The sequence below is a fragment of the Fusarium falciforme genome, chromosome 4, assembly GCF_026873545.1.
Source record: "Fusarium falciforme chromosome 4, complete sequence".
Classification (NCBI taxonomy): domain Eukaryota; kingdom Fungi; phylum Ascomycota; class Sordariomycetes; order Hypocreales; family Nectriaceae; genus Fusarium; species Fusarium falciforme.
In genome coordinates, this window is record NC_070547.1 from 3359671 (window position 1) to 3384751 (window position 25081).

Below are 25081 nucleotides of genomic sequence, written 5' to 3' on the forward strand. Positions count from 1 at the left end.
TGGGATTGTCCATGTCGAGGTCAAGCCAAGGCTTGATGCCAAGAGTTTTGAAGCATTCCTTTCTTTCCGCACGTGTATCCGTCCAAAGGCTGGACTAAACCTTTTGATCCATGTTTCATCATCTCTTCCTAACCCTTTTGTAACTGTCGTCAGCAACTCATTTCCCTCAAAACAATGAGCAATCTCGTACCCCGTAATGGTTACGCAAGCTGAGCGGTTCCGTCGGCATACCAAAGTGCGGAATTCTGCACCTTGCTGTTGGTTGTTGTCTTGCTGAACCACTAGCTGGTCAGACTATCTGCCCGACTACGTAGTGATAGCGCCACTAGAGCCTAGTTAGCACCAACAGGGCCATCCCGGCGGTTTGGGCATCGCCTTCATCGATCTCTGGGTCGGGTTTGGTCTGGGCTGAGCGGGTAGAATGTTCCGATTGTTTCGTTGGTCTGTATCTCTGAGACTATCTACTTCTCAGCTTGCGCCATGCACATGCTTCTAATCTAGTACGGCGGTCAGAGCCTCTATCCCTATCTATCCCAGTCTATGAAGCTATCCACGGATCTTTTTCCCAAACCGTAAACGCCATCCCATCCGGCCCCATAATCGCTCCCGCAGAGTGGCGCGCTGAGGCTGACAAGATCCACCCGGATTCCGGGTCCGAACAAACAAACAAACAAACAAACACGCACAAAAACAGAAAAAGGAAAGGGAATATTAGCGAGCATGGCCGCTCGGGTATGAATGGTAGTCGTGTCTCGTTTCTAAAGGAGGAGGGGGGCTTGTGCTGAAGAAAGAAAAAGTTTATATCGAAATGTTGTTGCCGCTGTTGGTTATCAACTTAGCGAGTCGCGTTGGTGTGAGTTCTTGACATGCTCCGGCGGAGAGCATTGCTCGCCCGGCGTTCCTTTTCGGCTTCTTCAGCTTCAGCCACGGCTTGGTCTTCCGTGATCTCCTCGTGCTTGTTGCGCATCCGCTGGAGGACGCTGGCCGCTTCGGCAGCAAACTCGCACTTCATCCGGATGGTCTCGCCGTACTTGTAGAACAGGAACGGGAAGGGGATACACGCGATGGCCAGGAAGGCCGGCACCGAGCTGGCCCAGTGGATACCGAGGTCGTCGTACATGTACGTGGTGAAGAGCGGGAATGCGGCACCAAAGAGTGATCGAAGAACCGAGTTTGCGGCCAACACCGACGCCGCGAAGATAACATCTAGACCAGGTTAGCCTGCTGCAGAGTAGAGACGAGCTGGGAGCTGAAACTTACAAGAGTCAATAAGATAGTTCATTAGCGAGAGGAACACCACCACAAGGCCAGCAGAGAAGACAGCTGAGCCCATGATGCAAACGATCCAATGCACGTCGCTTCCGTTGGACCAGGCAAACCAAAACAGACCGACAGGAATCAGGATCGAGCCAACAAGCGTAGGGGGTAGTCGGGCCTCCGGGGGCGCATGGCCACCAGCCGCAGCAGCCACGCGCATGTATCGCTTTTGGTCCATGATGGAACCAGTTACGGCAAACACCATGCCCACTGCGATACCAATAAAGGCGAGGCCTCCCTTACCAGGGCTCCATCCGCGACCCTGCTGGAAAACAATAGGGAAAGCAGCAAAGCAGAGGTACAGAGTGCCGTAGATGATGGCCATGTAGATCGAGGTGAGCAAGACGATAGGCTCCTTGAAGAGCAGGATCCAGGGACGCAGAAGAGCCACCTTGAACTGCGTAGCAACGCTAGTGTGCGGGCGGCCAGCATCCATCTTGGCAATGTAGACCTTGCCAGTCGCCTTTGAGAGGGCGGCAGCGCGGCGCCGGAGTTGATAAGGGGCGTAGGTCTCGGGGATGAGAAGCGAGTTGACAATCCAGACGACACCAGTAAAGATGGCCATCATGCCTTCAACCCAGCGCCAGCCCTCGTGCTCTCCGAGGAAGCCACCAGCAATGGGACCTAAAGTGCCATGTTAGTTTGCGTGCTTCATCCCGCATCGGAACTAAACGTACCAATAGTAGGACCAAGAAAAGGAGCCCTATTCACAACCATTAGTTCACTTCCACAACATTACAAGGAGACTACGCACATGGCAAACAGCGCCGAGGCAAGACCACGCTGCCTGGCATCAAACATGTCGGCAATGACACCACCAGCGTTAGTAAGAGGCGAGGAGCCGAAAGAACCGGCAAAGAATCGAAGAACGATCAAAGCAGCCATGGTGGGTGCTCCAGCAGCGCCAGCGTTGAACGCCGTCAAAGCCATATAAGAGATGAAGAAAGGAATCTGTCGACCATAAAGCTCAGACAGGGGTGCCCAGAAAAGAGGACCGATGGCGAAGCCCAGGACGAACATAGAGATCCCGAGAATGACAACCTCAGTCGACACATGAAAGTCCATCAGGATATCAGTGAGGCCGCCTGAGTAGGCGGTACTGACAAAGGCGACGGCGAGCGTCGCGATGGCCTGTAGGATAGTGATGGCCCACTTCTTGGACTGGGAAAAGTTCATGGCGTTTCGGGGGTCGTTGGGGAGAAACTCGACGAGATAGGGGGACTCGGTCGTCCCCTCGCCGGCGTACTTGTGGTTGAGGACAGCATCATCAAGGCCGACCTGGTCAAAGATGAGGCTAAAGTGGGAGGCCTTGGTCTGGACTGTCTGGTTCTCGATATCGACTTCGTTGGCCGTCACCGAGGATGACGACGATCCCGGCCTGGACTCGGGTTGTGTAGTTGCGGTCATGGCGGCGATAGGACACAGTGGGAGGTGATACTAGGCACTGCAGTCGTTCGAGATGGGATCCGGATCGGCGGTCCTTGGTTGGGATGAACTAGCCAGGGTATCAGGCTCAGTTGCACATATGGATTGCGTCCAAGTATCTCATCCGTCTCGGAGACCCAGCACGGCGGGAGGCAGATATATATGCCATGGGGACCTCGCCCGTCGGTCCCAGATGCATTGTTAATCCAGATCCACTAGATGCTACCAGAACGCCCAACAGTCTGGGTTGACGGGGGTCTCTAGACCAACAAAGATGCGAATAGATCTCGGGCCCTCCTGGTCGCCGACTTTGAGCGAGCCTCTGACGTTTCTGTCGTCCGTTTGTGGGCACTGCGGTCGGAGTTGAAGACTATTCGGGTAAAACAGAGATGGGTGCATGTAAGATCGGGGGCCCGGCACCTGGCCTGTCTCTCAATCCCGGCTTGCGACATCGTTTACAGGTTGTTGCCTCATCTCGCGTCTTTTCTGTCCCGTTCCAGGAGCCCCGGCGTGCCTCGGAAACATGCCGTCCCTGTCGGCGGTTCCCAGTCGATAGAAGGTGAAGGACCAACTAGAAGCCTGGAAAGAAGGGGATCCCCGCTCGGTCAGAAAGTCCGACGGCGATTATGCTGCTCCCTCATGGGCTCAGCCGCGTAGAGTTGACCCATCTCATCTCATCTCAGCTCGCCGACGGGATTAAAGTGGGCGCTTTTGACGGCGAACCCGCTGGCTTAGGGGCACGCCACGACGCCAAGTTCCGAATGCCGACTCATGTCTCGTCCGTGATTCGGATCCGAAGCGGCTTTTACTGTAATGCTCCAGTAGGAATGATCCGTGCCCACGTTGTTCCACGCGCTAGAGACCAAACTTTGTTGATAACCTTGTCTTTTGTGAGCCTCGATCCCACTCGCGTCAATTCTCTGACTGATAAGAAAAAAGTTGCCTCGGCTCATTTCGTTTTCGCTATCGGTTCAGGGCACGGAGCCGCCGGCCGGCCGATATCATTGCCCCCATCTCCCTGCCTGACCCCCGTTCCCTCGTGGATTTGTGCTAGCGGCTGTCTCAGAAAGATGGAAAGAATAGAATGTTGGACCGGTGACGGATTTCGGGCGTCAAGACTGGCCGACCGCCGATCATTGCCTTGGAATTGTCCTCCTTTATCGCGGCTGTCAAAGATCAGGCGACATGACTCTGCCTTGAATCCACCCACACACACCGTTGTTGATTCAGCCCTAGCTTTGAGCCGCATTACAGCCGTTCGTAACATCACTTCCCTTCACAATCCTTTATTTGGGAAGCCCTGATGCATATTATCCTTGCCATTGGCTGGCATAGCGGATCAGTCGCCGAAGCCTTGCCATTCTTCCTCTTCCATGTCCTCCACGTTATCTTGATGACTCGAATCTGATGCCAAGTGTGAGGGGTACTCTGAAATGTCATCATCATCGCTCTCATCTTCACTTTCATCCTCGCTTTCCTCCTCTTCCTCCTCCTTCTTCTCGTCCTCGTCTCTTGCAGTCAATGACACGGGCTCGCCAGTCGACTTCAAGACGGGCATGCCCAGAACATCTCGGATAATGGCACCGTTCTCGTCCCGCATGTAGGGGCCGTCATCATCTGCAGCTTCGGCGTCCTCTTGGGCACCAACCCTTACAAACGCAGCCACAAAGAAACCCATGACACCCTGCCCGTCGTCCTTGTAGGAGCGGATGCAGGCCTCCGCCACGTCTGTCTGGTCCCCACATGCCGAGGGTAGGCCCCGAACGGGCCACTCTCGCATACCGGAGACCTGGTCGGTCCGTCGTAAGATGCGCCAGTTCCTCTCCTTGGCAATCTTAGATTCGAGAGCCCTCATGACGACACGTTCGTTCTCTTGCATATGGACGGAACATGTCGAGTAGGTAATCTTCCTCGCCGAAGGAAATCGAAACGCGTGTTGAAGAAGGGTCAGCTGGAACCCTGACAGAGCATCCAGCCGTGCTTCCAGATCCTTTTCCGACGCCAGAACGGTCTCGTTCCCGTCGTCGTCGATGATGACCTTCTCGGGCTGCTCAACCTGGTCATGCTTCCTCTTGCGATTGTTTGGCTTGGCGGCCACCCCTTTCCCCGTGTTTGCAGGGCTATCTGGTAGATGGAGTTCCGGCATTGAATCTCGCCCGACAATGCCACTCCCTGAACAACTCGGGTCCAGGAGCAGAGCTCCGACAGACTTGTATTTGTCAGACTCAGGGTTCACCTGCAAAAAGTCCTGTCCAAATCCGATCTGTGTCATGGGCCTGGAGCCCGCAGTCTTGACCATCTTCTCGAGCGTCTGTGCCCGCCTGGGGTCCTTTTCGAAAGCATAAATCGTCTGCTCTGGTGCATCAAACTCGGGTCGGTGTTCCTTGAGAATAGCCGCCAGGTGCGTAGTCTTATTTCCAGGCGCCGAGCACGCATCAATCAAATCCCCGTCTTCTGACTGGGGGTCCAGCAGATAAGCCGGGAAGCACGACGCCTTGTCCTGCAGGATAATCTTGCCTGATGCATAGGCCTCCGTCTTTGTCAGGTCGATTCCAGGGGTGATGGCCAGGAGATTTGGCACGTGCGGGTCGATGTAGAGGAATTTTCCCGATTTTGTGACAACTTCCTGGATCGAGGCGGCTCTCGCGTAGGTCGAAAAGGTCGTCTCCAGCTGGTCTTCCAGGGTACTCTTCACCGCGTTGACGCGAACCCACCTCGGGTAGTTCGCTTCCTCGCCCGCTGACTGCCTCTCGATCTGCTCCTTCAGGGCCTCAAGCGTCGGCATCTTTCTTCGGAGCCGAGCCAGCTTGAATTCTGAATTGAGCCTCGCCTTGTGCCGTTCAATGGATGCACGAAGCCCATGACTCTGTGGGAGAGCGATCCCTCTCTTGGCCAATAAGAGGTCATGTACGAGAAGTAATGACAGAATAGGGGTGAGCTGTGCCAATTGTTAGCCAAAATTCGGCCTTCATCTGAATCGAATCGTTCATATCTTACCTTGCGTTCATGCTTGAGAAGCTCAGACTTCTCAATCACCTCCTTCAGCACCGAGCTCCATTTGCAGCTCTCGAGGACGAGCGCGTAAACCTGATTGGGTGAAGATTTCAGATTCTTCTTCTTGAAGACCCGGGACTTGAGACTCCCGCCCTGTGAAGATGATCCCGATAGAACCTCTGCCGCCTCATGGTAGAGAGACATTTTTGAGGCGATGCAGAGATGGTTGAAGTTGCTGGCGAGGACTGCTGAAGAAAAATGAAGCTGAGCTTTGAGAAAGAGGCGGTTGGATAATTACAGTTTTGCCGAGATTCACCCGGGGACCTCAAGCCCGTGTAAGTGCCGTGATACCTACCCTACGACTCAAACATGACCGTTCAAAGACACACAGACTAAGTTTAGAATTAGCTTGACATTGTTCAATAGATTTAAAAGCTGATTATACAGGTAAGGAAAGTATCTCAGCGACATGATCACACTCCGCTTCCACTTTCTTAAAACACAATCAACTGGGAACACCACACCTGCCAGCAAACATCAGACACCACAACGGTTACATCACGTAGTTTCACCATCAACAACTTCTGTTCATCATCATGTTTGGGTGCCCTGGATTCATATCGGGCTAAGGGTACGTACGCACGCGTACGGCCCTTGAGAAGCGAAACCATGTCCTTCAAAATGTACATGTCAAGAAGCGAAACATCCAACTCTCTCTTTCTTTTCCCAGATCCATAATGCGTGTTTGATGAAGATGTCTCTCTCTAGAGATCGCCGATCTTATATCAGTCCAGCCCATGTTCGCCGGACCCCATATGCAAAGATGCTCCGCAGATGCACCCTTTCTTTATTTGAAATGTCATGAAAACCAACAAGAACACAAGAACTGTCTAGGCCACCCTAACTGGTGAAACCCATAAAAGATTCAACTTAGTGACGGTGGCTGCGGCGGCGGAGATGGTTGCGGCCGCTGCCGTGGTTGTGGGCATGTCGTCGCATGTGATCCCTCTTGTAGACAGGTGCAGTCTGCTCAGGGGCGCTGGAGGTCTGGGTGACGGTGACGGTGTTCCAGACGGTGTGAATCCTGGGCCTGCACTTCTTGCCCTTGCCAGGCTTTCCAAACACGTTGGTGGGCTTGGGGGCGTCGGTGGGAGCGGTGGGAGCTTCAGACTCAACGACAGCCTGAGAAGTAGGAACAGTCTCGGGAACCTCGGTCGGCTGCTTGGGGGCGTAGGTAGACTCCTCATCGGCGGCGGCGACGGTGGCGGAGGACCCGGCACCAGTGGCGCTGGGAACCTCGGGAGCGGTCGTTTTGTCATCTGAAGCAGGCTTGGTAGCAGAGGCGACGGGGGTCTTGGAAGAGCTGTTGTCATCATCACCGGCTGAGGGAGATCCCTGGCTGACGCTGTCACCGTACGCCCATCCACTAAGAGGGTTGTTTCCGGGCAGCTTGCTCAGGGTACCGTCAACCTCCTCATCGACCTCGGACTCGATGGTGCAGTCGCCCTTGTTCAGGCCGTAGGTGAGGCCGGGGCAGTTGTCCATACCATTGGTACCAGTGTTGCAGGTATCAATGATGTGCTGCAGAAGGTCCTCGTCCCAGCCAGCCATGAAATCGGCGTGGTTGCTGTACCCAGTGACATCACCGTTGGAGAAGACAAAAGGCTGCTCGCCCTTGCCCTCCTCCCAGCGGCCGGCGAACTTCTCGGTGTGCCAGTAAGACTCATAAAAGAGGTGAGGCACATGAATCCAGCCCTTGGGGCAGTCCAGATATCCGTCGTTGTCCTCGGGGTAGGCCATGTTGTTCTTGAAGTCGGTGAGGCCGGCATCGGGGTTGTAGCAGGACGGGAAGTGAACGTCAGCCCGCAGAGGCGAGTACTTGCCATCGCAAGTCCTGTCAGGGAAACCCACACCCTCACCCAGGTTGTTGGGGTCACCGACACCAGCCGTGGTGCCATCAGAGTTGGGGTCCCAGGATGGAGGCACGAAAATGTTGTCAAGACGAGGGCAGGTGATTCTGGCAGCGTTCACAGGTCCCTTGGAAGGGTCGAGGTTGGCCTTGGCGCCGGTCTTGGGCATAGTGCGGGTCATACTATTACCCGCAACTATCTGAAGACCGACGGGGAAAGGCTTGATGTCGTCATGAGTCTTTTCGAAGCTGAGACTGCTGTTAGAGCTTGCGCTGTATAGTTGAGGAGCGTGGCTGAAAGGCTCTGGTTTGTCAGGGTAGGACTCTTACAAGTAGTAGGCGTTGAAGTAGTCAAACTCAACCGACTCGAACTTCTCAGTCTTGGGGTCGCGGAAGTAGAGCGAGGGGAACCAGTAGTTACTGTTGTCACCCTTGACAAGAGCGTTGCTACACTTGGAACCAGCGAGGTCCTTTCCGGTTGAGCTCTTGCCGAAGGCGCTGCCGCCCATGATGGTGTGGACGTGGGTGGAAGTCTGACCAGGGAACAAGATGGGATCCATGCGACCCTTGGTGAGCTGCTTGTTGGTGAAGCGCAGGACGGCAAAGGTGCCATCCTCGTGGGCGGCAGAGGCGACACCAGCGAGAGCGGCGACGGTGGCGAGAGTGTACTTCATGATGACTTGGTGGTTGATGAATCTCGTATCTCGGAGAGTTTTGTGTGTTTCAAACGGCGGGTCCTGGCGAGACCTTGATCGGGATCCAGGCAGAAAAGAGTGTAAAAAGCGTTGATCTTGGAGTCAGTGTCTCTGGGACTCTGGGCACCAACAATGAAACCTGCTGCGAACCTCGCGGAAAGAAGAAGCAGGGAGTAGAAGTTGAAGACGGGCGAAAGGCGGGGGGAGAGGAAGCGGCGCAGGTGATACCGGAACACCTGTGGGATTGGAAGAATGAATGTGTCGCAACCAAAAGGCCGGCCACTGAATCAGAGAGCGGACGGTGGGAAGAGGTTGACGAGGGGGGAGCCGAAAAGAGGGGAACAAACAGGATATCGCGGGGAGAGCCTGTTTTAGGAAACGAATGAGGGAAGTGAAAGAAGAAAGAGAGCGGACGTGCCCAGCAGCTGCTTTGCGGTGTACGAAGGTGAAGAGAGGAAAGGAAGAGAAGAAAAATGAGCGTGTGGAAGGATAAAGAGGAGAAGTAGGTTGGACGAAGGAGGGTGAGGTGAGGGTCTTGTGTGAACGGGGGAGACCTTGGCAATCCACCATGGAATAAGGTAACCCAAGGTAAGCAGGCCGTTTGGAGAGGGGACAAGACCCTGCTCGGCGTTTGGGTGCGTGCTACGGCATAAGGCTGCTGAGTTCAGACCTGGCCCTGGCCAGCAGCTGGCGGCCAGTTTGCGAGCATCTCTTGTTGGTTTCTGCCTCGATTATCGAAGCGAGCGATGGATGAGATGGAGTTGCATGGGCCCCAGCGATGGATCCTACCCTTGAGCTGGGCCCATTATCATCCAATTCAGGGGTCGCAAGAGCCGCCACGGCCTCTTCGGGGCTTCCTAGTGTAGCAAGATAATGAAAGAGGATTGGCTAGATGCCCTCACGCCACATCCGACTTCTTGTGCGCAGTGCCAGTGCCGGGTGCAGCACATCCATCCAGTTGTGTGCCAGCTGACCAGGCTGGGCTGTCAAAAAGGCGCTCTGCTCTGGTCTCTTTGGATCCATGGGGTCACCACGGCGAGGACCAGTGAAACGACCCGAGGCGGCTGCTTCTTGGCATCCCTCCCGATCATTCAATTGCTGTACCTGCATCTGAGCTAACAAACCCCTCCTCCGGGGACCGTTGGCGCCGCCCCGACGATGGATGACCTAACAAGGGGGGTTGAGGCCACCAAAGCCAAGGCCTACAAGCGTCTATACATTTGCGGTGACGGATGGGGGATCGTGGGAGCACACATGGCGGTGATGCGCTGGCGCTCCGTGTAATCGTCAAAAAGCCCGGCTACGGTTGAAGGTGGCTGCTGCAGGATGGGATGGTTACCTTATCTCGACAACGTCTCTCTGTCCCATTCAAGGATATGAGTGTTTGCTCATGGCACAAGCAATGTGATTGAGCAGCAGAGGACCCGTTGCACTGCACGACTGCAGCTCGTCGTCCCACGAAGAAGGAGAACAAACCTACAGTTCTTTCAATGGAGAGAGGCCAGGATCGGGCCGCCAGCCTCTGACGCAGCAGATCATGGAGATTACAGGGTCGCTATGAAAGTGCCTGCAGATCAGCGACCTGGAACAAGCAGGGGTCTAATTCACAGCGCTTCAACGGCCATTATTCCCGACCCACGAAAGAAAGTTGGAGTGAAGTGATATGACCTACGGCAGGGATGTGCAGATGCATGTCGCGAAACGGAGCGGGTGTTTCAAGGCCGACAACCTTCAATTCAGCTGGGCTGTGGACATATCTTTGAAAAGCAAACAAACACTTCTTCAACAAAACTGAGTCTTCCCCTTTCATGGAGACTCACAAAAACCGTTTCTGATGGTTCGTCATCCATGGCGATAAGCTCACGGCGGCCAACGATTTAGCCAGGGGCAGCACATGCACTAGCAGCGTCTCAGCGCCAATCGACAGCGCCTCAAGCTCGCTAAAAGCTTCAGTGGCTTTTGGCTTCTCCTACAGGGCGCCTCCAGCAACGTTGCCAACGTTGGGGGGCCCACTGAAAAGGCCTGAAACGCGCTAGGTTGCTTCCTCTTGATTGCCCGGCCCCACCACGTCAATCCTCCCCCGCCAGAAAAAAAAGACCCGAGCTAAAATGATCCTGGGATTCATCATGGAGCATCACCACGACGACAGCAAATCGAGGCCTCATGTTCATCCGACCCCCGACCTGGCCGAAGCCATCAGGCCCTGCATTGTTTCGCTTCGCCCTCGCTTAGCTTTTCGTTCCTTCTAATCCCCCCGAGTCTTGCCCTGCAGCACCGAGAATTCGGGATGCGTATGGTTGGATCTGCCTTGCCAACTCAAGACCCAACCGCCCGGTCCGGGCCACTCGCAGCCCTCCTTATTCTTCATCCCTATTTCCAGAGAGCGAAGCTTCTAGTTTGGTTCTAGTCCATTGTTGATGTGGGTATGACACCTGGCCCTCATTTCCACACTCTTCATGCGACGAGTGTCGATTGTCACGTCACGTTGCCTTCAAGATCGGATCAAGCCAGATCCATCCGATGAGGCTATAGCATTTGGTGATCGCTACTACCATCGACTCTAGCCTCCTCCTATACGGACTACTATCTCGTCATTCTTGGTCTAGTTCCATGGTCGAGACCTGCGATGAGTGACTTGCGAGTTCGAAATGCTTACCAATATGTGATCCCACTGCCTGGTCGACTCAACATAGCCCTACCAGCCCTTCTCAATCAAGGGTAGTCTGCCCGAGAATAAGGAGACGGCGACTCGAATCCATTGCCTCCCGTATGCCAATTTCACACACCGCTATGTCAGCCACGGCAGCTTGCTTTCCAGATCCGTCTTCGATAGTAGTCTGCTGATGAGTCCAGCATCTTCCTCGACCCCATCGCACCCTCTTGCAGCAGGTCGCTCATTCTCGACCAGCATCTTTTTACAGGCTAGCTGCAGTCACCCGCAAGGTAGACCAGATTGCTTACGCTTCCCCTCTTTGCGAGACCCGGCACAATTAGGCCAGGGGTTCGGGATCTGACCCTGAGGGACGAGGGTCTTCGATGAAGCAGCTGCCCGATCCGGTGGCCCTCGGCATTCTGCATCTCCCGTCTTCCACTGTGATGAACGAACTTGTAAACCCTGGGCCCGATCCTTCGCGTCGGAATCCATCTTGAGGATCGATTGATGAGTGAGATGAAGGGCCGTCGAGTAAGGGGGCAACTCGAGCCGGCCAACACGGGGAGCTTTGTGCAAGGCCAACCGTTACACACTCTCGATGGGGAATTGTCTGTGCCAGGTTTTCGCCTGTAGGTAGCCGACCTTCCATCGAACGGGGCGGCAACATCTTTGTCGATATCTTTCTCTACCATCCAGTTCTCTCTTTCTTCTCCTGTCAAGCTGTACATCATTTCACCCTCTATGCTCGTTGCAATGCTCACTTCCCACGACTTGAACCCAAGCGGCGGCCCTCGGCACCTCGGGTCTTCACGTGCGCTAGGCGTCGTCGCTAAGGATGGATGATGAGATCAGTAATTTCGTCGACAGGGGAGAGAGGATCAGGGCCGAAAAGGCGTGGTGGACAAAGAGAGCTGCCATGGCCCAGTTGCCTGCCATCAGGTAGGCAACAACGAATTATTTGATTTACCTTGGCAGCCCTGGGAAAAGGGTTCAGATCTTGTGGCCGTTGTTAAGCTTGATAGAGCCCTCAGCGGGCTTGGGAATCCCTCAAAGCTTCTCAACATGTGGTCTTGCTCGAACATTCCCAGCTTCCTTCTCCTCAGGAGCCACACTACTCATCAAGATAACAATCCGTCGTCAACGCCCTCCTACCCGGGTGCTCTGTTGCCGTCTTCCGCGCTTTTCTATATTCATATTTTGTAATAATAGGTTGGACATCTTAGGCACCCGGCCCCTTCCGCCCATCATCTTTCGCCCATCTATTGCAGACTGTCTACATAAATCTTCAATCACGACTACCCTTCTCACCCTGCGCATGCGCTCTGAATTCTGTTACTCTAATAACCATTTATGAGATACCGGGATTAAGTCCCACCAAGCTGCCATGCCATATTTTCCACGCTCCCGAAGATGAGGGCAGATTGTTATACCAGCTCACTGTTGATAAAGGTTGTAATCTGTCTAGCAAGGGCCTCCACAAGGACATAGCCACAAACAGCGAGATTTCCATGTCCTTTAGGGTAATTCCAATAACTTCATAAAGGAACAAGATGCCGATGGTGATACTCCCCGCCTTTCAAAAATGGTTGATTATGCACTTTGGCAAGTCTCTCTGACAAGACAAATACATCCTGGCAGCACCAGGTGAACTGATCTAGGAAGAAGTATTGCCACAGATTCTTATCTCCCTGTAATTGATCTAAAGCTTCATAAAGAAAGATTCGCATATGACGCTCGGCAAGTGTGATGGAGATAGCGGAGGGGGAGATAGAACGAGCGTCCTTGATGGAGGGGACCAAAGGACGGGCAGGTACATATAGTTGTTTCATGTTAGGCCTTGGATATTCATAGGCGAGATCATTAAAATCTAGTAAGGTTGACTCGTTCTGATTAATCACCATCCATCGAAATTAGATACAACGCCATAACGTGAAGTCCTACGCTTCCACGGGATACATGTTTAGATACCACCCACTCTCAAGGGCAAAACCATCAAAGCAACACATTCGGGAAACTAGAATACTCCCGAACTTTTGATTTACTGGTTGTAGTATTTTCGTATTATGTCGTAGTAGCTCGTACTTGATCGTCCGTCTACGAATTTGGCTCATCCATCCAATACTGCGATCCAGGGGACACCGCTCCCAAACTGTGAAAGGTGCTAAGCCATTATTGCGAGATGAGGAGGGCAGCATCTGAGAAACCGGAGTCATGAACTTTCAATCCTTAGAAATGAATATCAACACTACGACGCTGATGGTGTCATTGCTGCCCATGATTGGCAGGGGGCCTGCTGATGGCTGCAACGACACTCGAAGGCTCAAGCATGGGCGGCTACACGTCAGAAGTAACTTTTATATCTCCGGGAAAGTGACTGTAATTCCGTTTTCGTGCTGCAAGTGCTTTTCTCTGCAATCGTGCTGCCATGCGGCGTGCCCTACTGGCCCCCCTCGGCGGCTGCCCTGTCACGAGCCACCAAAACATGGAACTCAACCACATTTTGGACCAACATGGCCGGTAGCAGTGATTGTCAAGGCTACCAGTATTCCTAGTAAACACCCTTAGATTCATAGACGCGGCCACGCCTTTGAGAATTTCAGAATCGCTCTGTCGTACCCCTCCAAAAATGTCTTCTCTTGATCATCGGGCTCCTGCGGGGGCGTCTGTTGGATATGAAATTCCCGAGTTCCCTCTCTGCAGTACGACACGCCACCATGGGTCTCATCATTCTTGCAGAGGCTGAGAATCCCAGCTGAATGTAACGGCCTTCTGTAAAGGGCGTTCTGGAGAAAAGGCGCCATGTCATCCATGCCACCTGCCAGTCCAGTCGAGTTGAGACACTTGGTTCGCCTCGTCCCGCCTCACATCGCCTCACCTCCACTACCTGCTCACCCAACACCTCAACAAGAGACGGGATAGAAAGCAAGCAAGTTGGCGATTGCATCATAAGAAATAGCCTGAGTCGCCAGAAAAGAGTTCCGCGTCTGCATGGATCAACCATGCATGAACGCCCGGGTATCATGTTGCATGCATCCTGACTCCTAAAAACTGATAGCTTCAAGCCCACTTGACGCCGTGCCGGACCCTCTGGTGACCCATTGGCTCCTCTCGAGAGACCTACTATTGCAACCAGCGGGTACTCTTCCCGGAAAGCCGATGGCCTACCCTCATCTCGGCCTCTCTTTTTCTAGATTCACCATCCGCGGGATGTCGAGTGTCATCATCTCCTTCGTCACCGGTAGTGGATGCGTGTCTAGGCAAAATTGGACCGGCCTATCCTCTTGCTAAAAGCATTGCTGTTGGTGCGAATACGGGGCGCGGCCTTTGATCGATATCGCTGTGTTCGGCCGAGAGCCAAGCCCGGAGGCAACCAAGAGAGACGCTGATTCCTCCATCTGGTAACAAGATCAACTAGCTTTGCCCTTTGCCCTCTGATCCGTAGTCTCATCTTGCCGTAACTGGCGAATTGGGAAATACTTGGACATTTTCATGTCACAAGCCGGGGAGTGGCTTCAATAGCCGCAGTGCCCTTTGCCATTCTCCAATCCGACTTGTCACATGCCAAGTGGCGCTGTCCATTCCGACACCCCCTTCAAGTGAAGATGAATGGAACCTGCGAAAGACAGGGACAGAGGCAGGAAGTGAGAGAGAGGTGACAGTTGCTGGTTTCGGAATACCCTTCAAAGGGGCTAGGCTATTACTGTCAAGAGCACCAACCTTCTTTAGTCCCACCAACATCACACAAGACAGCTAAAGCCGCTGCCGTCAGGGGGGTTGGACTCACCGGTGAGGAGCCCCATGTAGGGGCTAAGGGTCGATGAGGAGCACCAAAAGGGATAGAGCCTCCTGGGGATGGGTATTGCTGGCGCGGGGGCGCAACGCGGGCGCAGATGGAGGCGCAACGCCAAAATTGCCGCCGTGTTCAGAGGGTGAGAGACAGGTCTCACACCTTTCTCCAGACCTTGGCATGATCGACGGCTCGAAAAACACGCTGTCAACTTGTGGTTTACACGTGCCCATAGCCATGGTCGTGGCCGCGCCCGTACCCGTCCGTGTCTGCCGTGACCCTCGTGTGCCGCTAGAACATTTACTGCTCTGCCAGCCTGGAATGTTTTGGGGCCAAGTGTTTGGGCATCTCTCTGTGATAATTCCACGGCCCTTCTTTCTCTCCTTCTCTCTTCCCCCGTCTCCTCCGGAATCGGCCGGTGAGGGCCACCAAGAACATGCCGTTAAGGCATCGCACCAAATCCAATCGAGTTAGGAATGGCCAAGGGTTTTTCTTCTTTTCATGGCGAATTTTCGTACAAGTTGCCGCCCACTCAACAGGACAGGGCTCGTCGCTGGCTGCGGGGACAAGCTGCAGATCTCGGAGATCAATGAGATTAGCTGCCCGCTCATCTGGGTAGGTGCATGGGCAATAATATCCGTCCGGAGGAAGAACTTGGAGCAAGGGGACCTTGCCAAGACATTGATGAGCAGGGATGGTCCGAGTTGCTGAAATTGGAGGCAGGTTGGTTACACAGAATGTTGCAGAACTGATGGCGTCCGTGCCGTAGATGCCCGCAACAAGCTCTTGGCCAAAGGGCGGTAGCCTCGTCACCGTGACACTTTATTTCCGTAAGGCTTCGTATAGCTTCGAATGATGCCCAGCTGTTCTCAGCTGCTGTACAGGGTGTCAGCTGTCAGCGCCTCGATGCTCAGCTCGGTGCAATCCCACCTTGTTGATCCGCCTGAACCCACGACGCCAACCATCATCAACTCACACTGCAGGATGCAGAAGGCAGAATGCAGAATGCATGTGCATATGCAGTCATCGCGGCCATGGCCCATTCGTTGAGACATCAAGACCCCTCCACCCGGATTGCAATGTCGACAAGGCACGGGCAGGTACCCGTTGCTCAATGTCTCAACCATGCGAGACAGCGAGCAACTCGCGCTATCTCGATCTGAGCTCTGGTTGGAGGATTCTCACTTAGCTCCATCCATCTTGTCTGTTCTCTCAGCCATGGGGAAGCCGGGCTTGTTTCCAAGTATCCGTTCATTTTCAACTCTTGACAAAGAGGGTCCAAGTAGGTAGGTAGGTCGACGGCGGTTTGAAACACACAATAACATGGGCATCGGAGCTAACCTCCCGTCGACGTCAGTAGTGCTTTAACTTTCGTTGACAACAGTCAAACTTGACTAGTAAATCGATGGCAGCGGTCCGCGCAAAACCCGGTTCGTCGCGTGGTTGCACCCGTGCGGGGTGGCCCTGGGACGACCCGTTTTGCATGCATCGGGAAACCGACTGTACGCATATGGTCATAGCTCTCGTTGCCATAAGGCGAAGCCGCCGTGATGTGATGCTAAAAGCGACGATCACTGTAGGGTGGTGTGCAAGGATGCCGGCCACCTGGATACAGTATTCTGCCCTCATGCTCTTGCTCACGGGAAAAGACGTTGAACTTTTCGATGAGACATTACGTCGTCTTGTGCTCACATGCTCCTTGTGTTCTCGTCTTCGTCATCGCACCCTACTTCCAATTGAGCATTGGCGCATCAACACCCCCTTGGTCCGATTTAGTCGTCATGATCTGTCATATTGAGTCGTTCCCATCATGCTCCCCAAGCCACTAGCACGGGATCGCTCACCATAGTGAGATAATTAGTCTCATCGGTCGCACATCCATTGTCCTCAACGACAATGTTAGCCCAAAGCCGTCGACAGGGGTGAGCTGGCTGGCTACTCTCTGTTGTTCCACCCCAACATGGATCCTAAACCACACGCGGAGACCCGGGCATCACAGCGTTGTTGACTGGAACTGGAATGCGAACATAGCCAAATCATGTCGAGCCGCGTTATGGCAGCACGCTTCGAAGAAGAGAGTTCCTGCTAAGGCCCACGAAACGGGTAAGGGCACCATCTTCTCTCGCGTTCTGCGGGACTCTCCCCCTTCCCGCATTCGTGTTGTCCCAATGGTTGCCTGGCCGCTTCGTGCCGTCGAATCGACATTTTCCTGTGTGATCTCAAACCAATGAGGGCGACCCTTGGCCTGCCCACTGGCGACGCCTCTAGGTCTGAGACATGTAGGCATGCCACTCCGGGCTGGCCCTATGTCATCGCGATCAATGCGTAAGGAGGCTGATCACTTCTGCAGACATCGCAATTTGACAGCCTGCATTTGATTGCTATTGGCGAGCCCAGAATCATGGATTCGGCTTCCCGAATAGAGATCTGAGAGCTCAGAATAAGGAGTGAATATGTCGCACCAGCGGCATAGATTTCCCTGCCCAGGTTATGACCCGTCATCAGGCATCTATATCAATTCATACCTCATGGGGTGAGCTAAGGCGTTGAGGCGCTCCTCGCAATGCAAGACTCGGGGTATCTGTCACCATGTTGACCATCCCGTTATAGTTTTGCAACTGAAATGCGCTCTTTGTCTCGATGCCGGGTATTAGACAGACTTTCTTCATCGTGAACTTCCATCGAAGACTTCGTTCCAAATCGATGAAGGAGACTTGAATCGGAAACGCAAGTCCTCGACACCGATCGTGTCTCGATACTTCCACGCGTTCCGCACAAGCACATGCTTATTATGGTTAAACATGGAGTCCATATCTAGCCATGGACCTGCAAGGGAGAGGCCATGATCATGTCCCTCGACGTGACCTCAACGCCTTATTTTATGTACTCGGCTGTCAAGACTCGCCACTGGATCGCCCTAGGTGCAGATCTAGCCCATCAACCATATTCTGATAGCCTGAGAGCTTCCCCTGGCTGGGACAGGAGAGCAACGCCAGGTCTCGGACCGTATACGTGCATAAGTATCCACAAAGCTACTCCTCAAGCAGCCCGCAGGTGTTCCCCTGTGATGAACGGCGTCGATCGATATGTCTCTACCAGCGAGGCCATAGAATAGCACTTGTTCTGGGAGGCATGTTTTACCGGTTCTGTGGTGAGATGCAGGTCGTTGTCATGATGCATCCCCCAGAGAGCCCTTCGCACTGACGCAACCACCGACTTCCCCCAAACCCGCGTGCAAGAAAGCGTTGGACGATTTGAGAATGAACCGCTCTCTTTGAGTCTCGTGAATTAGCTGAATTCGAGTTGCGCGCATGTGTAAAATAGCGCTCTTGATATATATAGTAAGACATATCGGTTGCTTGTCGATATAGCAAGGTCATGCCTGTGCCGTTTCCCCAAACCAGACATGATGAAAACAGAGAAAAGTCGTGGGTATACCGAGCATGCCAGAGCTATCATCATTCTGGAAAAGATACTTGAAACCCGCAAAATAATGTCAGTGACCACACAGCCAGTTTATTCCCCCCTTGTCGTATATGTCCCAGGACTGCTTGCCCTGTACCCTTCCAAACGCCAGAAAAGTTCAACGAGTATATATTATCGCGCCGAGCGGCGGCGTCTCTTGCCCTGAGAGGATGTTTCGCCATCATCTGGCTCACCATCACTCGATTCGTCGTGACCTCTTACATTCTTTGACCTGTCGTTGCCCTTCTTGATTGAGATGATACACCCTTGCTCCTTCAAGCGCTTGGTCAACCTCGTGCTGGCCTGCATTCCCGGGAAATCCTTTGCAGTATAGACGGTAAAGACGTCGCTTTTAGCCTCGACAAGGACAGGGAAGTGCCTTAGTTCTCTTGCTCGTGCTGGGTCGATCTTTACGAGGCTGAACTTGAGGCGGAACGAGCCGGGGGTGCGGCAAGAGAGGTCTGGAAAGCAGAAGAAGCAGCCTTCTTCATTGTGCTCATCTTTGCCGACAAATGGGGCACCAACTAATGAGCCCATAAGCCGCCGTTGTTGTCGGTACTCCTCGGGCATGAAAGATGCATCTCGGGCACCACTCTCGTCGTATATTGAGCAACTCATCACATAGTGACAGTAACGTAACTGCTTGCTGATCTCTTCTGGAGTGAGGTTGGGTCCTTCAATAATGAGCTGAACGATTGGGGGAGGGTCAACGACTCTTCTGTCCCTCTCGCCGAAGCCACATGATCGAGCGGCTACGGGTTGCTGGCGGATCCTCAGCTTGTAGGTGGCATCAACATCTCCGGGGCGTTTACTGCTGCTGATGCTGCTGCTGCGACTTCCGCTGCCGGCGCCAGGACTGAGCAGGTCAGAGATTCTCATGGGATCCGGCCTCGATTCAGTGGGCGAGGCGGCGGGACTATTTGGATTTGTCCCGCTGACCATGGGGGCAGTCGTCGGGAGGAATTGCTGGCCGGTGAAGCGCGGAATAGCCCGCATGTCGACTGATGGAGGACGCTGCGCGTATGCAAACGGTTGCTGGTTTTCTGAGATTGAGGGCACCCGAACAGGTTGTGAGATGTGGCGGCCCTGTAACATGTCTGGTCTTTCAATGGCAGGGGAAGAAAAAGGAGGTGGGGGATGCGCAGCGTTGGGTTCATAGTGCCTTTGCTGATCGAAGGTGCCACTGGAAGTATGATGGGACGGCACGCTGAGAGGAGGCGGAGGATGTGAGACCTGCGGAGCGGTTGACATGTCGGTCAACTGGTATCCATGACCGGGTCGTGGGTGCTGTGGGGGCTGCAGCTGTGAGGGACGGCGGCTGCCAGGGACGCCAGTTGACATGCTCGCTGGAGAAGACAGCTGGTGATCGTAGTGTGGTTGTATTTGTGGTTGATGAACTGGGCCGCGAGGAGCATAATGGGGATCGGACCAGCTTGTGGCCGTGGTGGCATATGGACGTGACATGGCTTCCGACATGGCTTCCGACATTGTATCAGGCCGCCGCGAACTCTTCGCGGCAGTCTCAACGGCTGTGAGGGACATGGACGTCGAATTTCAACTGGCGAGGGTCGCCATCAAGAAGTATGCATGGGAGAAAGGATAAGCAGCGGCAGTTGTCAAGATAGGCAGCTTGGGCAGGTCAGTGGCGGCCCGGATCAGTTTCGTCAAGTCGATAGCAAAACTTACACAGCCCAGGTACTCCGTACAAAAGCTGAGCAGCGTCCAATGAGGTATGTGGATCGCCCAAGTCAAAGGGGACAAGAGGGACGCCCAGTCGCCCACCACTTCCAGGGAGCTGGCTGGTAGAAGGAATGCGGATGGGTCCACCGAGCGGGTGACGGGGGAGTGCGCGATGGATATGGCAGGGCAGTGAACCAATGGAGACAAGGCGTGCAGCCTCTCGAGGCCGAATCCGTGGGAAGAGACTAATGAAATGACTGAGGTCAAAGCCCTCGCTCGGACGAAACCGTCAGTGGTGGCCGACAAGTCGTGGGTGAAGCTGGAGCTGCACTGAAGGGCGCCAAGGGAAATGGGAGAGGGAGGACCAAGAAATGCCGTGGGTTGTCGTGATGGAGAAAACTGGGAGAGAAGTCGCCAAAGTCCACACCCCACCCACATCCACGCCCACGAAAGAGCCGGATTTGGTTCGTTGCCGAGCCTGAGGCGGAGAGACGGCAACGCGAGGAAACGGGGCGCCTCGTGCGAAAGGAAACGGGCACGAACGAGAACGAATCCGTTCACGGGTGAGAGATGACCTAGTCCGTGGGTTCTCGAGAGAGTAGAATGCGGCGCCGTCGACAGTACCCGATAGACTCGAATGCACGACTGAGATCAGGGTGGCTGATGCGGCGTAGAGAGGAAGGACTTCTCAGGTCGAGGTCGAGGCCGAGAACGAACTGGTTCGATGACGAGGGGCCGGGACGGCTGAGGCGGGAGAGAAAAAAGAGGAGAATATTCTAAAGCCAGAGTATGTTCCAGAGAAGCGGAATGGTATTGTAGATTGACTTGAGGCCCAGCGGTGGAGAACACGTCGAGGTCGTTGATGGTACAACAAACCCGACGTTGCCAGAGTTTCTAGTCGAAGAAGGGACACAGCTGAAACGAGCTAGAGAAAGACAGGCTCAATAGATCAGCCAAATACGAAGCTAAAATCGAGTTCCCCAGAGAATTCCAAATAGATATCCAAGAGAGAACCGCAATCAAGAGCTGAGACCAGAGGTTAAATCGCGGTGAGAGTGCAGATTGGAGTGCGTCGTGATAAGTAGGTAGCAAGGAGATGACCAAGTACGTTTTGATGGTTGATGCAGATGGCAGTGGCGGAGAATTGATTATTAAGGTACTGACTGGCTGCACCTACCTTGGTAGCCACAGTCAACTGGGCCTTCCACTTCCACAGCTGCCAACCGAGAGATGGCAGTTGCCGGGTGTCAGGTACGAACAAGAGCGGGAGCAGGCTGTACCGAGGCAGGTATCTCTGGGCCTGAAGCTACCTTCCGGCTTGATTGACCTGGTACCACCTACCTGGGGAAGATAGGTAGGTAGGCAAAGGCAAGGCGAGTAAGGTCGTAGGTAGGGAAGGTAGATAGGTCGACATCGCTTAAACGCCAATTCCAATAATTCCATCCTACCTTCCTGTGCTGACCTACTACCTCCATGACCGTGACCTGCTTGCCTAGGTAGGTACCTAGGGAGGGCCAGGAGGTGTGGTGCTGGAGGCGTAGTAGGTACCTGCCTAGGCGACAAGGTCCGGTAAATCACCCCAATCTTCAATGCAGGCAAGGCGGGGAGTTGGGCTGGGCAAGCAGGGCAGGAGGTACCCAGCTAGGCGCGGATTGCTGCATGATGGAGGGTCTCAGGAGATCTGCCCTTGCAACCCAACCTGAGTCTCGACGTAAATATCAAAAAGCCCCCTTCATTCTCCATCTTTCTCCTCTCTTCCCCCATGCAAGCTGTCCATTCCATGGTATGTCACTCACAGACGTACTTGAGATGACCAAATCTCACCTGCCGACAATGCTCTCGAGCCGGCTTGTGACCAGTGAACGGGGGGGCTTCGGACATCGGACAGTGGACGGGAAACAGAGGGTGAGCCAACATTGTCGAGGCGCCACGGATCCTTCAAAAACTCAAGCGGGCCAGTGTCAACGACGCACGCCTGGTAGGCTTCCCGTTCCAGCAACTGGTCCGAGCTACAGACATCAGCTCGCCCAATTGGTGATCTCTTGCCTGTTTGACGATGCTCCCAACGCTTCGCATTGCCTTGCCTGAGGAACCGAACCTGTTAGCTTCTGTGCCATGAATAGATACACGCCAAGCATACCACTCGCACCGGCCGGGTGCCCATGAACTTGACCTGGGCATGCGGTACGGTACAGGGGTGATTGCTCAGGCCCCGGGGGGAGGCCTTGAGGAGGGGGGACAGCTGGGGCGGTGATCGCTGTGTTCGGCCATGCTGAGAGGCACGGCATCACAAGGACAACGACCGCATGCTTGCCAACAGTGGTATCCGAGGAGATATCAGCGAAGCAGAAGCTCATCTGGAGAAGATGAAGAAGAAGGACTGTGGAGACGTTTTAACCGAGGTCTCAAGACCGGCCTATTTTCCAAACTCTTCTTCCAAAGAGACGACAGCTTCATCGGCATTCGCCCATGGCCGCCGGTTGAGGCTCCCGTCAGGAGTCGACAACCTCGGGCCCGTCAGGCTTGGGGAATCGGGACACCGGTTGACACTTTGGATACCGGGGCTGGGATCTACCCGCAGCCGGCGATGGCGCCGCCCGTGTTTCAATCTCGGCGAATCTTCACCACGCGCCTCAGGGTTCCGTGGGTCCTTAAGAGCAGGTCTAGCCCGCAACTGTGTGTACCCAGCAGAGCCTTGTGGACGGAGCCAGTTGATTGGTGATGGATTAGACACAGACGTTGATCGCAGCAGAGACGGCTGCCCTGCTTTGCGACTCGACTGGACGGTTGAACGAACCCTTTGTTGGTGGGCAAGGGAAGGGATGAGAAGGTAGCAAAAAGCAACGACGACTGGACGCCGTCGGCGTCGAAATCAGCGAGTCCAGACTTGTCACAAAATGTTAGTTTGATGGTTGGCCAAACTGATGTTGGCTCCCAGCGCCACGGCGTTCTCTGGCTTTGTTGGGTCCTCAGCCATGGCCAGAGCTGTCTTGCCCTCATTATCGTCTCGTCAATCGGTACGGATAATTGGACGCTGCATCGGGGGGCGGCCCGATGATGCTTATTCTCGACGATGAGGAGGAGCCCAGCCGGAAAAGAAAAGGCTTTCCAGTCCAGGCGCGGCCAGTTAGCTCGCCTCCATCCCTCTCAACATCGGCGCAACCACCTCGCCACCCAATAGTTGCGCAGTCCCTGCCGCACTTTGTTCTCTGTCAAGCGTTGCTGTCAATTCCTCGTCCCCGGAGTCTGGATCCCGTCTCCAGCTTGCTTTGGCGTCGAAGCTCAGGCCGCCTGTTAGTGCTGATGACCACCACGCGAGAGCGCCACACGGTTCTGCCATGGATCTATTGCTGGAGCTGATGAGGACCTTGGAATCTCGACGAGTCCCATGAGGGGACTCTAGGGCCTCGTACGTGAGAGTTCGGAGCTGCTGGTAGGTACACCACAAGTCACGAGGAGAAGATCTCTTCCTAACCAAACTCTCATTGCATCTCTCTCTCAGCCGTGTTGGTCGAGACGCTTCCTGACTACAGGATGCGGCCGTGCGGCGTTGTTGGCTCAACCCTGGATCCCTGGAATCCTTGATTCAAGGAACTCAGCTCCAAGGACCCGGAGCGTGGGTGATCACCCGAGCTAGGATAAGTTTGGTCCCAACGTTGCCGTGTCTCCCCCATTTCTTGGATGCTGTACCTTCACGACGTTATTTGCTCGATTACGCGAAGCCAAGCCGCCCATAGCTCGAGCCTCCCGTCCGTTCCCGCTTCGCCCCTTCAACAACCCCCAGCAGTCATGGCAAAGGAATCTCACACGCGAACACAGCTGGACCCTCACGTCCTAATCATGCAATTGCACAGGTGCAATTCTGATTGCTGCTTGGTCGGTTGGCTTGGAGTGGTCCAAACGTCCTGTCTGTCAGTGGGAGCTCATGATTGGCTTCCATTCCGCAGGGACCGTATTACAGGCACGTTGGTGATGATTGAGGATGGATAACGAACTGATCGCCAATCTTGTTAACTTGACAATCGATCGTGGTTGTCCCAAACCAGACGGACTCGCTTGTCAGCCAACGACTGCCCCCCCTCCTTTCTCTCAGCACCACTGGCACTACCTGCATCTCGGTTTGAGAATGTGTGTCGCTCGCTCTGTTGGTTGTTGGCCTCCCGTCTGCCAGAGCCTCTTGGGGTCAAGGGTCTTGGCCACTCAGGATGACTAGCTCTGGCATGGCGCTGACTGCTTGCATCCCAAGATATGATGTGCCAATCAACAACTCGTCGGTGAAAACAGCGTGAACATGCATTGATCTGCACAATTGCTCCCTGACCGCCTCATAGCGTCGGCCTGAAGCTGAGGGGTCTAGGAGTTGAGGGGCTTGAGTCCCTTCCATCTCACATGTTCCCAGCCCTCCAACAACGCCGTGCCAGCCGTGAGCGAACAGTCAGTCTGAGAGCAGATTCATCATTCCTCTAGCCCAGTGCCAAGAGAGGCTATCGAGTGATGGAACGCCTCGTTCGGACTTTGGCAAATCCAACCCCGTGTCCTTGGAACGGTTCAAACGCCAACGTCTTGATGCAGTCATACCCCAAGATCGGCAGACGTTCCACAGCCGCTTCATCGCGAGCTCCTAACCACTAACCAGCCGCTTGGCAAGCCCTCCGTTTCTGTACTACGCTAGCGGGAATGAGGCCTGGGCGAGCAGCCAGCCAGGTGGTGATGGCCATGCCCAAAGACCACCATCAGACGTTTCTTGGCCATCTGCATCTCGTGTTACACATACCTATCGGGACCGGACGGCTTTTTCCCGAGTCATATGGTACCTCTGCCCACCGCCTTGACCGCGGAGATGAGAAGAGCTCAACAATATGAGCTGCTCCAGACCAAGAGGCGAGGGGGTAGGTGCTGGCTGATGAACGGGCGTTGCATCCAGCTATGCGGTTAAGGTTCTGTCACCAGAACAAGATTAGGTTCATGGCAACATGGCAGACCCTCGCTGCCTCGTTACGTCGTCAGCCACACACACCGTCCTGTCAGCACCTGGCAACTCGTAGGGGGGTGATAACGCTCAAGCTCTAGACGTCACTCTATCACAGACACACATGGGCCGGATGTGATACTTTGACGACGTCTGACCGCAACTCTCTGCCTACTTGTCTCAGTAT

At 54.3% G+C, this 25081-nt stretch overlaps 4 protein-coding genes across 4 annotated transcripts; all 4 read right to left on the minus strand.

Annotated features, from left to right (window-relative positions):
* Positions 1-835: 835 nt before the first annotated feature.
* Positions 836-2724, minus strand: NCS54_00575900 (MFS domain-containing protein; the record flags this gene model as incomplete). The annotated part of the gene is made up of 4 exons (XM_053151246.1): positions 836-1206; positions 1261-1941; positions 1995-2020; positions 2072-2724. The coding sequence occupies 4 exons, from the start codon at positions 2722-2724 to the stop codon at positions 836-838; spliced, it is 1731 nt and encodes a 576-aa protein (XP_053007221.1).
* Positions 2725-4081: 1357 nt separating this feature from the next.
* On the minus strand, positions 4082-5940 carry NCS54_00576000 (SAM-MT-RSMB-NOP domain-containing protein; the record flags this gene model as incomplete). Its single annotated transcript, XM_053151247.1, has 2 exons — positions 4082-5680; positions 5740-5940. The coding sequence occupies 2 exons, from the start codon at positions 5938-5940 to the stop codon at positions 4082-4084; spliced, it is 1800 nt and encodes a 599-aa protein (XP_053007222.1).
* Positions 5941-6666: 726 nt separating this feature from the next.
* NCS54_00576100 (DUF1996 domain-containing protein) lies at positions 6667-8319 on the minus strand (the record flags this gene model as incomplete). The annotated part of the gene is made up of 2 exons (XM_053151248.1): positions 6667-7900; positions 7976-8319. The coding sequence occupies 2 exons, from the start codon at positions 8317-8319 to the stop codon at positions 6667-6669; spliced, it is 1578 nt and encodes a 525-aa protein (XP_053007223.1).
* A 10058-nt stretch (positions 8320-18377) lies between these two features.
* NCS54_00576200 (Sexual development regulator velC) lies at positions 18378-19787 on the minus strand (the record flags this gene model as incomplete). The annotated part of the gene is made up of 1 exon (XM_053151249.1): positions 18378-19787. One exon carries the CDS (start codon positions 19785-19787, stop codon positions 18378-18380), a length of 1410 nt encoding a protein of 469 aa, XP_053007224.1.
* Positions 19788-25081: the final 5294 nt, after the last annotated feature.